General features: G+C 38.0%; 2 protein-coding genes across 6 annotated transcripts; both read right to left on the bottom strand.

The window, feature by feature from the left end:
• Positions 1 to 336: 336 nt before the first annotated feature.
• On the bottom strand, positions 337 to 4,434 carry ypel3 (yippee-like 3). 2 transcript variants are annotated; one of them, XM_078950800.1, is made up of 5 exons: positions 4,092 to 4,256; positions 3,246 to 3,364; positions 3,101 to 3,144; positions 2,435 to 2,543; positions 337 to 1,448 (listed from the first exon to the last, which is right to left on the bottom strand). In XM_078950800.1, exons 2-5 carry the CDS (start codon positions 3,360 to 3,362, stop codon positions 1,359 to 1,361), a joined length of 360 nt encoding a protein of 119 aa, XP_078806926.1. In that variant the 5' UTR covers positions 3,363 to 3,364; positions 4,092 to 4,256; the 3' UTR covers positions 337 to 1,358.
• Positions 4,435 to 4,949: 515 nt separating this feature from the next.
• On the bottom strand, positions 4,950 to 14,712 carry gdpd3a (glycerophosphodiester phosphodiesterase domain containing 3a). Of its 4 annotated transcripts, none has more exons than XM_078951464.1 (11): positions 14,629 to 14,712; positions 13,493 to 13,634; positions 13,172 to 13,214; positions 11,794 to 11,929; positions 11,281 to 11,326; positions 11,069 to 11,187; positions 10,773 to 10,862; positions 10,379 to 10,512; positions 9,837 to 9,893; positions 9,584 to 9,635; positions 4,950 to 6,510 (listed from the first exon to the last, which is right to left on the bottom strand). In XM_078951464.1, the coding sequence occupies exons 1-11, from the start codon at positions 14,650 to 14,652 to the stop codon at positions 6,382 to 6,384; spliced, it is 972 nt and encodes a 323-aa protein (XP_078807590.1). In that variant the 5' UTR covers positions 14,653 to 14,712; the 3' UTR covers positions 4,950 to 6,381. The 4 variants fall into 4 exon arrangements, with proteins under 4 accessions (XP_078807590.1, XP_078807591.1, XP_078807592.1 ...); XM_078951465.1 differs by lacking the exon at positions 14,629 to 14,712 and adding an exon at positions 13,962 to 14,223; XM_078951466.1 differs by lacking the exon at positions 14,629 to 14,712 and adding an exon at positions 13,962 to 14,222 and having other exon boundaries at positions 13,493 to 13,665.
• Positions 14,713 to 15,327: the final 615 nt, after the last annotated feature.

The raw sequence follows: 15,327 nt of genomic DNA, 5'->3' as shown, positions 1-15,327 counted from the left end.
AGAAGTGGTATCATCATAATGTGGCAGCTGGTCAGAAGCTTCTTGATTGATTAAAAAAAAACAAAATGTTTAAAGAAAACACTTAAGAGCCAGATATTTCCTGAAGAAATCATTCCCACATTTTGTTGTGCATGTCCACTTGCACAACATTATTCTGGAATAATAGAAGAGAGCAACTGAACAGATGTGCATTATTTTTAATGTGAAACTCTCAAACACTTTTTTCTCTTTGCTTAACAATTGTCAAGCCACATTTCTATTTGAATAAAGAAAAACTGTTTTTTTAAATTATAGAATACAATAGAAAAGAAATTTAAAAAACAAACAACTACAATGTAATGGCAAACTGTAGTTTATTGAAAGAACAGGTTAAAATAAAAACATTTTGATGCAAATATCAGAAATCACCAAAAATATTCTACATTTTCACAATTTGACACAGTATAGCTAATGTATCTGCAGGGACAGCTCAGGATTAGAAAATATGTAATGAATATAGATTTCATTAGCGTTATGTGAAGGAATTCCCACATGTGCAGCGATAACTTAAAAAGAAACTTCCGAACTTAAGCTTGTCGACACTATCCAGCTTATAAGGCCTCGGCATGCACTGCAAATCGTGCCAGCACATACTAAAAGTTACAGCTGTGCAGAGGAAGACTTGCAGTCGAGATGTAAGGATTCTTGCAGGAGATTTTTGAAAGCTTTAGCAATAAAATATAAACACCCAGATTGCCATCTTAATGTAAAAAAAGAAAGAAAAATACTAAAAAAAAAGATTAAAACAAAAAGAGCTCTCCTGCTGCTCTTTGCAAAACCCTTCTTAACCCCAAGATGATCCGAGTTAAAACAAATCTTGATAATAAACACTATTCAAGCCGCGTGACATGGAGATGTGCTCCTTTGCTGCAAAAGTACCCCAATTCTTCAATTCCATTCTCCAGATCTAGTTCCTTGTCTTGCATGGAGCCGCATCACAATGGAGCCAAACTCTCTGGAGGTCACTTTAAAATCGTTGACAGCTTTTGCACTAAAATCAGACCAGAATTGGTGGCTGAGTGACTACAACTCCCAATGTTTCCCACACACACACACACGCACACAAACCATGCACTTATTCAGTTCATGCTCCAGCGCTACTAACAACTGGGAAATCAGAATCAGCAAATGTGTTGCGTTTGCCCAAGGAAAACGTGAAGAAGATGAAGATAAGGCATCACGTGCAATTCTTTTCCAAGCTGAATGAAGTGAAAGTGTGGCACAGCGATGGTTTGAGCATAGAAGGAGGAAGCTACACAGTAACCCTTTTAAGTGGAGGGGATGCAACGTTTTGAGAAAAAACAATGACGAGTCTGCTCTCAGTCCCAACCGTTGTCCTTTATCATGTGGGAGAGTTCAATGATGTACTTCCCCTCCTTGTACTTCTGACTGAGTTCAAAGGCTTGCTCCTGCAGAAAAAAAGGGTGCATAGTGGTTGGTAAAAGGAACTTTAGAAATAGGTTTGATGAAACTTGGTATAAGAAATGAAAAACTCTGAGAAAGGAGCAAAGACTGAGCACAGCTGTAGGTTTGACCAAAGCAAAATCTTTGAATCATCTTGACATGATTTAGAAGCAGAAATGCTTCCTGATTTATTTCACTTGACAAATAAAAAAACATTCAACAGCTCCATCTTCTTTATTTTACTATAACCTGTTGATTTCTTCCCGTTTTTTAGCGTTTAAGGGTTTAAAGGACTATATAAAAGTCATGATAGAACGTTTAAATACATTTTAAATATAATCTACAGAGAAAAACGTAAAGATAACATCTCAAATATGTACATGAGTGTTGTCGTAGGGCAATAGATTGACCTGGTGTCTATAGCCCAATGTAATATTTCATTGTGAATAATAAATAACTTATATTGCTCTTATACAGCCATATAGAAATAATGTACATGTGTAATTAAGTTGAATAAATGGATATTGCACCTTCCAAACCAAATAGGGCAGTCTTTGTTTCATCACAGAAACTCTTCTGCATCTACACAAACATGTAGCTTTTTCTTTATGCTTAATGAATGACTACTTCATACTTTTGGGGCTTTTTCTTTTTTTAAAGGTCTGAAATGAACCCTCGCCAGTAGCGAGCATTTTCTCCTCTTTAGCGAGTAAAAGTTAGAGGGTTAGTCGCTACATGGCGAGTAAACGTTTTGTGTAAACTGCTTCATATGAGTTTGCTCTCCTTCTGGTAATTTCATTTTTCCTCTCCTCCTCTGTCTGCAGACGAGAAATCTGTCCATCCCGCAGTTCACCTGAGTGTAGCGCTCACTGAGTTTAAGCTGACGAAAAGGTGGAACATGTGATTTTTTTTTAATAAAATTACTTTTATGCCAATACATTTTGCAGAGATGACTTCAAGAGAACATCACATGGATGAGGGGGGTTCTCACATATTTCCAGCCGAGTGTGGTGTGACAGTTTTCACAGTAGATGTCCGCCACTGCGTGAAGTCCCGTCAGCAGCAGCCTCTCCTCTGCAGGACCACAGCCAACATTGACCCTGCAGGCAAACAACCAGATTCTTTCAAACAAAAAACACTTCACAAACTGCAGCAATCTCAGTTTAGCAGTTCCCCTTAGAAACCTGTGTTATTACTTCCTTATTTGGGAAAAAAAGAGGTCACAAAGGACACCTTTGCTGCTTCATGCCTCACCTTAAACGATTTATGTGTAAACAGAAAGGAACTTGCTATTAGATTATGGGTTAATGTTGTTCAACAGCCCCACATCTCTGCGTTTTCCTGACCCACTAACCCAACAGAAGCATGACTAAAATGCACTCATTCAACTTCAAGGTCCTCTCTGAAGCAAATTGTTTTTGTTAATGCTGCAGTTTATGTAAACACATCTAAATACTAAGAATCTGTTTTATAGGACAACCAGAATAGAAACTACAAGACAGAAATTCAAAATGTATAGATTTATTAAATATCTTTCAAAGGGAGGCATTACGGCGAATAGTACAAATAATGTATTTGTTAGCGAAAAGATTGTGCAACTAAAGTAACGTATTTGGAAGGATATTTTGTAAGGATCCACCAAAAGTAACACACTTACACAGAGTTAAAGAGGTATGCTCTTCCCTGGCTGCCTTGGAAAGACTAGGAGACAAAGAAACAGGAAGTCAGCAACAGCAAAAGAAATAGAACCCGTTTTAATGCTCTAGTTTTAAAAGATTACGAGGATTGAAGGCTGGCAGTACCTTGGAGATAAGATCGTCATGGTTAGCCAGGTGGGCGCGACAGTGCACGCAGCTGTAACGGCGGTGGCAGGAGTCCAGATAAGCCTGGAAAGTCTTGGCTTTTGTCAGCTTCACCATGTCTAAAAATATAAACGCACGGGAGCGGAGAAAATTCTTAGTTAATGGTATTTGTTTGTGTGTCGGCTCAGCTGGTCAAAACAAAGGGTTAGTTTTCAGTGGTTTTGAATATGCAACAGTACAAAAACAAAGTTCTTTGATCGATTTGCTATGGCTTATACGTTTTATGTTGAATTCTCTTCGTTGCTCTGCATTTACCAGGCTGGGGACAGGCACAAGCTGCACAGGGTGCGTGTTTGGCCGCATTTATCTTTTTATGTATGTCTATCTGTCCATCTGTCTGTTATTCTTTGTAATTTTTATTTATTTACTCAAGTGTGGATTTTTGTGGGCCATTTAGGGGACCATTACCCCTCTTTGCACATGCCTATATCCGGCCTAGCTGGTCATATTTTTATATTTTGAACCTGAAGAAAATGGTTCAAAATGGTTACAGTGGAAAGTATATTATTTGGACGGTGCATAAATTCATAACTCATAAATTGTTTTGCTCCAAAACCAAACTGTAGCGGACACTTTTAGAAATCAGGGCCTGGAGACTCAGCGTCAAGTTTACCATCAAACTTTAGTTTACATTTATTGGTCGAGATGATGTTTTAAAAGGAAAAACACATTTCCATATAAAACATCTAAGAATAACAATTAGTTTTAAAAGGTCAGCTGTGAACGCAGAATTATTTAAGTAATATTTTAAGCAGGCAGACAGGTTATGCAGGAAGAGGAACACACCTGAGACAGAGACTACGCATCCACTCACATAATAAACTTAGCTGTTGAGCATATATCAAACCTCAACGAGGCATCCTGCACCGTTTCGAACACTAATATGCGGCTGCAGCTTTCTATAAAGTCGCTCTAATCCCTTAAACAGCTCACACCAGCGACTGAGGGAGTGTTTTAATTAATTTAAGCTTGGTTTTAGCTTTGCTACGGCAGCCTGCTAGCCACGCGCTGACAAAACACAACGGCTAACCTCAGCACAAAAAGCGCATTGCAGGATATTCCTTTGAATGTCCACTCACCTGAAAGCACGAGACGAGCTCCAAATATGCTATCCAGCAACTAGTCGCAGTGTCCAAAAGTGACCCAATTAAATAAAACAATAAAGCGCAATTCTAGACCCAACAGCCGACCACCATGCGCGCTGGCTGTTGGTAAAAAAATAATTATCATAAAATAAAAAATAAAACAGCTAACCCCCAGCCGTTTAGCTCACTATGTTGACCTCCGCTTATGCGTTTGATCAACGGCCTCTATTAAAACAAAAGCTGGAACGTAGCAAGGCTAGTAGGCAATGGCGGAAAAAGCCAAGCAGTCTGACGAGAGAAAAATTTGCTTTGTTTTTGAAAACACGCAGATGGAGGAAATGTGAGGAGTGCAAAACAAACCTCCGTCAGCCAATCAGCGCCGCCGCGCGGCCTTTAGAAAATGGGTCAACCAATCAGAATCCGTCTCGCGAGCTCCTTATGGCTATCAATTTAATTACTGCGTGTTGTGTTGGCTTGTTAAAAAGTTTTATTTGTCTTGTTTAATGCAACTTTTTGAATTAAAAGTAAAGAAAAAAACAGAGAAAATATTCAGAAGACCTTTGAATTTTGACGTAAAATAGCTTTAATAGTGTCTTTTAAAGCAAAACCATTTTTATTTATTTTTATTTAGTATTTGTGTTCATAATTCATGCCTTTTGGGTAAGTACATTTGATCAGCTTTATGTCCTGCTAACCCACTTGAAACTTTGCTTGGCACCGCATAATCAAAGCAGAAAAATGTGGGCTTTGTTTCACCAGCAGATTGGTCAATTATTATCTCAGCTTGTGGGTTTGACTTTGAGGCGGCTGCTTGGGAAAACAACAGCACCATCAATTAGACCACAAAAGTAAACCCCCAATCAGTTTAAACAGGAAAAAAAGATGCATTATAAATAGCATTGTGAGAAGAAAGTGCATGCAATTTGTTTAAACAACAGGAAAAAGCTTTTAAAAACTCATGTGGTCCTGCTGAAATTATAAGGCTGGTAGAAAATAAATCAGATGAATAAGACTCGACACAAAACAGACTTTTCTCATTTTCTAAGCCCAAATATTTAGAAAAAAATGGACTTTCTGTTTGGCGTGGCATTTGACTCCACCTTTGTTTTTGCAAAGGAAATTAGAGGTGACTCACATGGCTTCAAAAACACCATTTCACCAACACTGCCTTATATTTAGGTATGGGAAGTACCAGAACGGGGAGAACTTTAAATCATTCATACAAGGCAGTGTTGATCAATGATTAAAAGTTGTTGACTCTATTCTCCTGCATCAATAATGCCTTTTAACCCCCAAGAACTACCAGTTGTCAGATCTTTTCTTTTGCAGATGATTGTCTTTTGAAAATCCCTTTCTGAAGCACTCACCAGATATCAACATTAGCTGAATGTTCATCTATTTATCTAATTGCTATTTTGATGCTTAGTTTGACAAGAGAGTTGCACAAATGTGCAGTTTAGTGCTCCTAATGTTATGCCCAGTTGTGTACTTTGAATTTTGACTTTCAGTTCACACCCAAGACTCTTTTATTTACATCAGGCCACCAAAGTAGGATGAAAGTTCAAGAAAATTCTAAATAATTTTCGTGTAATCTTTTTTTTTCTCTTACTGAAAGTAGTCAAAACAAAAGTGACGTTTATAGCCCCTGACCAGGTTTGTCCCGTCACATGATCCAGCTGGTTAAACATTCACTCCTGTAATATGAGACAGTTTGATCAGAGAGCCTCTTTGAATGTTTACCAGAGTTCAAGCGATCTGTTGACTTCATCACAACTCAGTTGTTCTGTCAGCAGATTGAAGAGTTGAATGGTGGCATTGTTTTCACAACATTTATGTTTAATAGATTTAACCTCAATTAATCTCGTCCCGGTCGGTTTCCAGAACCTCACATTTATCTCCCTTTATCGTCTTCACTGTTTATCCAGACCTCATTCATCAGACAACTGTTTTATAATTGATTATCTGCGGTGACGCTCAGCGGGAGCTCGGGATCAATCGGAACTTCTGGTTTTGCAGAAGTAGGTCGACAGAAGAGATGGGTAGTCAGTCATCACTCCGGTTGCTCCAACTTCCATTGCAGCTTTTATGTCTTCCTCCTCATTGCAAACAAACAAATGCACCTGCATTTAAATACAGAAATTCAAATATATTAATGGCATGTTCAAATTCTGCAGTCATCTAATAATAATAAATCCAGGGGACCAAGGAATTACATTTTTGTATGGAATTAGGAAAAAAGGTATTACACACAGTAATGTAATGTAGATATGATGAATTTAGTCAGTACTATTGCAGGGTAAGGATTTAAAAAAATGTTTTTAAATATTTTGTTTAACTTAATTTAAACATCTATATTGCACTTACTTTATACATTTTAAGAATGCCAAATTTATTTTATTTTCATTGAAAAAACCTCTTCATTTATTCAGGTTGTTCTTTTTTAAATTCCTTTCAGACAGCAGTTAAAGCAGACGACACAGTTGTAAAGAAAACACCGGAAGAATGACTTGAAATGAGAAAAAATAACATTCTCAAAAGATTATATAACATTGCAAGGGGGCATTTTGATTTATTTTGTTTAAAAAAAGTGTTTGAATGCATCCAGTCCATGTCATGAGACATTCTAAAATCATTTGACATTTCTCTAGCGGGATGACAACAGCAGTGATCTCATGGAAGCAGAATTACTCCCATTACCACAGACGTGATGCATTCAGGAAACTCACAGCGATTAGCGGGGTTAGCCGTTTGTCATGGCCCAAATATTTTCTGTGAGAAATGACAATGATTGGGGTAGGTTTGTGGTTGCTCGGCAACAGGATGAAGAAACCAACAAACAACTACCTCAGTTGCACAGAAATGCACATGGATTCATGTTTGTTCATATATTAGCTTTGTTTTTCAAAATAAAGATCTCAAGTTCTTAGTTTCTCTCAAACTACAGGATAATAGTTTGACCTTTATGTGGCCTTGTGGAAATTCTGACCACTAATGACCTGGTGCAGCAGCAAGCCTGTGTTTACATCTGCTGTTTGTAGCATGTCACCAAGTAAACTTGAAAGTCAAGTATTTAAAACAAATTCACAGAACATAATGTAACAGATTGATTTTCAGAAACTGGCATTTAGCAAAAATGAGTCTAAATTGAAAATGGAAACCCTGTTGATAATCAGCATTTTCTTTTATGTCTGACATGTTTGACCTGTGCTGCATCACCCCACTTACATTCAGTTAGTAATGTCTGGAGCCCATAGGATGGGGGACATTTACACATTGGTGTAAAACTCATATAAAACACATATCCCATAAACCAAAGTTCATCTGTTAAACATGTGTAAATGTTTCTAAAACAGAAGAAAATTCATCTGCAAAGAATGTCCAAGAATTTATTTATGTTCTTCCCTTCTCAGGTGCAACTAGAACAGATTTATTAGAAGAAAACAAAATGTCCTCTTCTTTCTAATTAGTCTATTAAAATGAGTTTTAACTAAGTATACAGTGCCCAGCATAAATGAGTACACCCACTTTAAAAAGCATTAATGTAATCAGTAGCTCAATGAACAAAAGAGACATTTTCAAACTTTCCACCATGTTATGTTTTTTGAAAACTTCTGTAACTCCATTACATGACATTAAAGTTAATGATCTAACTTTGATCACATTGTTTTCAGTTTTACTTTAATCGGTTGAAGCAAAAATGAATACACCCTGCAACAAAAACTACTACATCTAGTATTTTGTATGAACACCATGATTTTTAAGGACAGCACCAAGTCTTCTAGGCATGGACAGAACAAGTTGGCGACATTTTGCAGCATCTGTCTTCTTCAATTCTTCAAGATAAGCTCTTTTACAGCCTGGATGCTGGATGGAGAGTGATGCTCATCTAGTTGCTTCAGAATTCCCCACAGGTGTTTGATTGGGTTTTAGATCAGGAGACATACTCGGCCTTTCAATCACCTTCACCCTGTTGTTCTTCAGAAATGCAGCAGTAGCTTTAGAAGTCTGTTTTAGATCACTGTAGCGTTGGAAAAGTGCTCGACGACCAAGTGCATGAAGTATGGAGCGGTACATTGTTGAGTTCATGATACCATCAGTGAAATGCAGCTCCTCCACACCAGCAGCACTCATGCAGCCCCACATGAGGACGCTGCCACCACCGTGTTTCACCATAGGCACCAGGCATTTTTCTTTGAAATCCTCACATTTGTGACGCCATGCAGTTTTGAAACGTTTAGTTCCAAAAGCGGGGATCTTTGTCTCATCATTTCAGAGTATTTAGTCCCAGTAGTCTTCATCTTTTTCAGCATGGGCCCTAGCAAATTCTAGCCGTGCTTTTTTGTGCACAGGCTTTAGGAGAGGCTTTCTTCATGGACAATAACCATGCATGCCGTTCCTCTGCAGTGTGTGCCGTATGGTGTCACAGGTAACAGTCACTCCAGTTTGGCTTTCTACCGCTTTAGCTAACTGCAGTGAACTTGTATGGCGATTTTCTTCAACCTTTATCATCAGAAGACGCTCCTGTCAAGATGTTTGCTTCTGCGGACAGCCTGGACGTCTCTGTAAGATGGTTCCACTTCCATCTTTTTTACATTTTTGGATCACTTTTGCTGTAGTATTTTCACTGATGTGTAAAGCTTTGCTGATTTTCTTCCAGGCCTCTCCGTTTTTGCGCCAAGAAATGATTCCTTTTCCATGGGGAGCCAATGCCGACAGCATGAAATGGCAAGGGCTTTTCTTTGTTAAGAGTTGCCCTTTTCTGTGTGCTGGACACCTCTTAACCTCTGAATTACATCTCACCTGTGGTTGTTTAGAATTTTGTAGTCTTAAGTTTGGCTTTCCTCCAAAGACTTTTAATGGGGTGTACTCATTTTTGCAACATGGGCTTGAATTAATTTGTTAGGAAAATGACTTTTTGTGTGTGCAACTGAACATGTCTTGTATGTAATCAATGGCCCACCTTTGTAGGTGTATATTGTAGTATAGTACTTCACAAAAGACACTAAAGGTTTTCTGACAAATGTAGTGGGGTGTACTCTTTTATGCTGAGCAGTGTACATTTTGAAACGCCAGATTTTCAGGCATGTTTTGTTTTTAAAAGAGCTTAAATGATTTGCAAAGTATGCCACAGTGTACCTGCTTACACAAAAGAAAATCCTCTGCAAAGTCTTCCTATGAGTTTTTTTTTAATACCTGTATTCCACGAGCTGCTAGGTGTTGAAAAAGACTTCTCCTCATAGTTACTCTGAAAAAAACATTCAAACAAAAAAGTTGGTATATTCAGTTCAACGTTTTATTTATGGCAGACTGTCAGATAATTGTGAAGAAACAGAAATAAGTATATTTGTAGTCATTTATTGTAGAAATACAAAGCAGATTGTGTTTTTAGGAAGCTTTTTTTGATGCATTTTGATACTAAAGCCATTGACTACAAAAAGAGACTTACTTTTCCAATAAAGACACGGCCAGCTTGTTTGCCAGGATTCCCCCTGGAAAATACGTCCTTTGGCACACAGACGAGACACATTAGACTCATGTATACTTAAAGACTCTTGGATTGCAGAAACAAGGAAACTGAAGGATGAGTTACAGATGACCTACATCTGAGCAATCACAAACACATTTTTCAAAAGCCATAAAAAGTGAACCAAGGCATAAGCAGCACACCGAGTCCAGGCATAAACCTCCTTCAAGCATGCCCAGCTTTGCATTAATTCATCATGCTTAAATGATCTCCTGGAGGCTTTTCTACAACCTTCAATTAAAAAATAATCGTGATCTTGTGGCATAAACCATTTTCAACATGACAAGTTGAAACGGATGCGGTACATTTAACAGAAGGACCAAGGAGAAGAGGGCAACTGCTGTCTGAGTGCGGCTTTTATGATTTGTGGTGTTTATGGTATAGGTTTGGTTTCGAAACTGAAGCAAATTGATGTTCCATTCCATTCCATTTTTATGTCTAGACTAAGGTGCTCACAAACACACCTGTTCATGATGCGCGGCAGGTAGAATTGCAGTAAACTCTCCCCCAACGGCACAAAAGGCAGCAGGCCGGTGTAGAAGAGCAGCAGAAGCAGCATGCCTCTCGTCATGGAAAAACTGTAAGGCATAGATCCATTCTGCATGGAAGCACAGCCAGAAACAAACTGAGTACCAACACTGAGACTAAAAAGTGTGACTCTACTAACAATATAAACAGATTTTTAAAAAAAATCTAAAAGAAAATAAATAGGATGCACTTAATTACATTTATGTTCAATTAATCATGAAGAATTTCCAAGCAGAAATAATTTAAGAACCCAACAAGTTGATAAATAAATAAGCATTAAATGTGATGTTGCATTTTGGTGACTTTGTCTCCCCCACGTGGTCAACTTACGGTTCTGCGACATTCTGTCATGATTGTGTTGTCCACAGAAGCCCACACAGTAATTCCCTCCCTGTTGTAGCTTCTCACCAGGTCGGAGACCTGCAGACAGAAACCAACACGCAAAAAACAGAACTACTGGGTATGCATGCGCTTTAGGAAGGCAACGGCTTTTAAAGATTCCTGATCAAAAGCATTTTTGGATACAAGCTTCCAGAGGTGCAATTTCCTCACAATAAAGCTGAAGAAGATCTACATATTTCTGTCATATATAAATGTATAATTTTAATTTTTTGTATATGTCACACCTTCTGCATCAGTCTCTTGTTGTTCTCTTTGATCTCAATGCTGACGGGAAGCTCTGGAAACTTCCTGAACACATCCTCCAGCAGAGCGATCTTCCTGTCCGCACCAGTGCTGTAGCGACCTGTGAGAGAAAACATAAAAAATGAAATATATATTTTTAGGTTAATCATTTTTTTATTGTGATGATGATGAAAAAATGAAAGAGGAAACTTGCCTTCATAAAATAACACCTCCATTCTCTCCTTGTAAAGAGGCAAATCCTGAAATAACAGAAAAGTAAGTTAATAAGAAGATATAAAACTTTAAATCTGGAAAAATGAAAATGACTTAAAACTAGAATTTGTTTATGAATGCAAAAAAATACCACACTTGATCAAAATACAAAGTATGTTCATTTTTTTGTAATGTAAGAAAATAAAAAGGCACAAATGTGTACCCTTCATTGTTTCTGAATTTTTTCTAAACTGGCAGCTTTTATACCTTTCAGTAAAATGTTGCTTAAATTAAAGGGAATTTAAAAGCAAGACTTTTGGTTGCAGTGATTGCACATCTCTAGGAAAGAAAAAAGAAAAACAAAATTGTGGCCAAGACAGATCAAAGTAGTTTTTAAAAAAAAATATATAAATCTTTAATTGATTTTGAAATAAAAAAATTTTGGATGCTAAAAAAATGTTCACAGGTGAACAGTGTCTGTTTTTCTCGCTGGAAACAGTTGCAGAGCATCTACCTGGAGATCGAGGGAGGAGATGTTGACATCTTGGCCCGTCTGCCTCAGCAGGTTCTCATCGTGGGAAACAACCACATACTCGTCGCGGGTCAGGTGACAGTCCATCTCCAGCATCTCCGTACCATGCTTTACCGCACTGATCACAGCAAAAAGGATAATGTTTGTCTGACAGCTTCTGTCCACAACACTCTAGAGAAGAAACAACTCAAAACGCTCTATGACAAAAGATTGCACTGAGAGGAAAACAAGCTTTTGCACAGAATAACCAAAAGTACCGTGTTTTTCGGACTATAAGTCGCTCCGGAGTATAAGTCGCACCAGCCCAAAAATGCATTATAAAGTAGAAAAAAACACAGATAAGTCGCACTGGACTATAAGTCGCATTTTGACAGGAAATGTATTTGACAAAATCTGGGACCAAAAACTAATAACTTGCACAACCTCATATGACACAATCATAGCAGACTGTTTATCTCATAATTTCACAGTAATTCTTTCTCATACTTATTTATTTATTCCTTTCATGAAGCATCATTGGCCAACTAATACTCTGTTTTCATCCTGTATTTGTAGAAACAGTTGTCATTTTTATTGCATTTCTGAATCTATGAAAGCATTGGAAAATAGAATATTGTGTTTTTAGCCTTCAAGATCTTACTGTAAAAAAGGTTTCCTGATTCTCTGAGTCACTTAACATACTCTTAACACTCAACATATCTCATACATCAAATTGACCCAGGAACATCATCTCTGTTCCTCACAAATGAACATAACAAGAGGGTTAACAATGTATTTATTTCAATTTATTTTTAAAATAAGTCGCTGCGGAGTATAAGTCGCACCCCTTGCCAAACTATGAAAAAAGGGCGACTTATAGTCCAGAAAATACGGTATTAGAGCCAGCACATCTAGAAGTCCTGACAAGTAAATTAAGTTGTTGCATTTAGATTTTTACCTCATAGACAGTTCTTTCTCATTTAACTAAAAATAAAGTAGACTTCTTTTGAATCTTCTGAGCTACTACTGAGTACACCCTGAACAGTCGCTGGTCTGTTGCAGGGCCGCACGCTCACTTAGGGGCAAGTGAGCAAGTTAGAGTCCCCAATTAACGTGTGAAGCCTGTTTGTGGACAGTGAGAGGAAGCCGGAGGAAACCCGAAGAGAACATGCAAATTCCACACAAAAAGGTCCCAGCCAGGATTTGAACCAACCTTCACCCTGTGAGGCGAGAGAGCCAACCAACCGTGCAGCTCTCCAGTCATTTTTTGTTTTTTTTTTGCAATTTGCTGCTTCTGTTTGAATGGGTAACTGGAATTGCCTGTGCAATAATTTAACGACCAGTTTAGCAACCGTCTGTTTTTGGCCATTTTAGCACTCACTTTTCAAACGCCTCCATGGTGCTCTCTATCCGCTCTCCACATCCTAGAACAGAAAGGACTCTGCTATCATAAAGTGTGAGATAAAATTCAGAAGCCATGTGCAAAAACTTTACATAAAGGCTCAACAAAAAATATTTACTGTAACGATCTTGAATGTATAGGTCCTGAATCTGCAACTGCTAAAAGAGACAACCTCAAAAATAAGAGTTGGGGAATTAAAGCAAATTTTAATAATCTTTTTTTCTAGATTAAGGAGTATTTAATAAGATGCTTAAACTTCTGTGTGTTGTTGCATTTCCTGGGATACCTCCTGCCTCTTACCTCCTCTGTGTGAGATGTGCATGCAGTAGAAAGCAGTGCGCTTCTTCTTGTGCAGAATGTGTGGATTCTTCAGCAGGTACAGCGAGGTCAAGGTGTATCCTCCAAAAACCGGGAGGAGAAAATATAGAAGACTCATCCCGTCCTGCAAGTAAATCCCAGGAATCTCTCACAGTCTGCACGGTGTCACAGGTGAAATGGGTCAGAGTTTAACAATCTTGAGTTGTCTGCTTGAAAAAAAATCAAAAGAATGGACAAAAACACATGCCACGCCTTTTCCTTGGCTTTAAAAGGTTTCTCTTCTCAGGGTTTCATTAAAGAGCAACAGAGTCAGAGCCATGAAAAAGTTAATACAGCACCAGCATATAACCTCATTTCGCTCCCTTCCCTGGCCTCTCTTGTCAATGACACAGCTCAACGTTCTCTTCCAATTGCTATTGTGCTCCTGGCAGTGAATGACATTAGGGCATACCTGAGTGATGAATCTTTGCCAATACATTTCCAGGAATTCTTCTATAAATTGCCGTTATTTTGGATGTACTACAGCCACAGTCTCATAGGTTAAATATCCTCGTCAGATTATCAGAATAAGGAAACCAATTGAGCACTTAGTTGGCATCAGGATCCTTACAAGGGTGTGAAACAGGTTTCCTGGCAAGTATTTGCCAAAAGGGATGTGGCATGTGAGAAGATCTTTTTTTTTTCTTCCCCCCTTTACCATGTGAGAAATATGGAAAGGTGAGTTGTGGAAGAATGGTGGCTTGCTCAACGTTTACTTGAGTCAGCAGGTTCAATTCTGTTGTCCAATGTAACAAAGGCAGAGTTCACTCTGAAATGTTTCCAGCTGAGCAGACAAATCCATTTACAGCAACAACAAAAAAGGAGAAAAAAAACGTCCTGCACGCACGACTGTAGAGTCCAGACACTTGCAGCATATCTCAGAGGTATTTACGTTTAAAGTTACATTAAAACTCTGGTGTTGCAAAACTCTGGGAGTGCCTCACAACCATGAACAGACATGCAGAGAAGGGAAGAACGCCTAGCAGGAAAAGCAGGTTAGCTCCTCGCAACTCAAAGTTCACAAATGAGGTAACCTCCAAGTCATTTGCCCTTCCCTAAAGAAAAAAAGAGAGTTACACCTTTAATACAACCAGCATTTCCATGGTGACGACCAATTGATGATCAATAACAGAAATTACTTTGAGTAGTATTTTTCTTAAGTTTTCCATCTTTCTAAGACCACAGGTGATAGCAATATCTCGTCAAGCACATCTATAATCAGATTTTCAAAAGAAAAGTTTGTGATTGATCTGAATAAAAATATGCATACACCTCAACAAAAAAGTTTTTTTTATACATTCACATAGAAATTAGCAGCTAGATCAGGGTCAACCTAAGGTTCTGGAGCCACAAGTAGCTCTTTAACCCCTCTATTGTGGCTCTCTGATTTAAAAAAAACAGTTTTTTCAATTTTAAAAAGTAATGTATTTTTTTGAGACAACAAAACGATGAAGCGAAATAAAACAGACGAGTGAATCTTTATCAGAATCATTCACAAACAGTTGAAGCACAGTATGCTTCACCTCACCATGCATTTGACTACAGTACCCATGATACAATCAAGCGGTGCAACTTTGTAGTTTGTCAGTCATACTTTGACAGCACAACCAGAATATATTCTTAAAGTGCACTAGATTAGAAAGCAGATTCAAGGGTTTTAAATTATGGTCCAAACGGTAATTTAACTTAGCTTTGATTGCATTTTAGTTAGATATATGAATTTCTGGCTTAGATGCACCACAAACTGTAAACTGTGCATCATTTTTTTTTTAATCCCT

This window comes from Oryzias latipes, chromosome 8, assembly GCF_053564925.1.
Source record: "Oryzias latipes strain Hd-rR chromosome 8, Olatipes_Hd-rR_3.1".
In the NCBI taxonomy this organism is placed as follows: domain Eukaryota; kingdom Metazoa; phylum Chordata; class Actinopteri; order Beloniformes; family Adrianichthyidae; genus Oryzias; species Oryzias latipes.
This window is presented reverse-complemented; position numbering and strand designations above follow the sequence as displayed.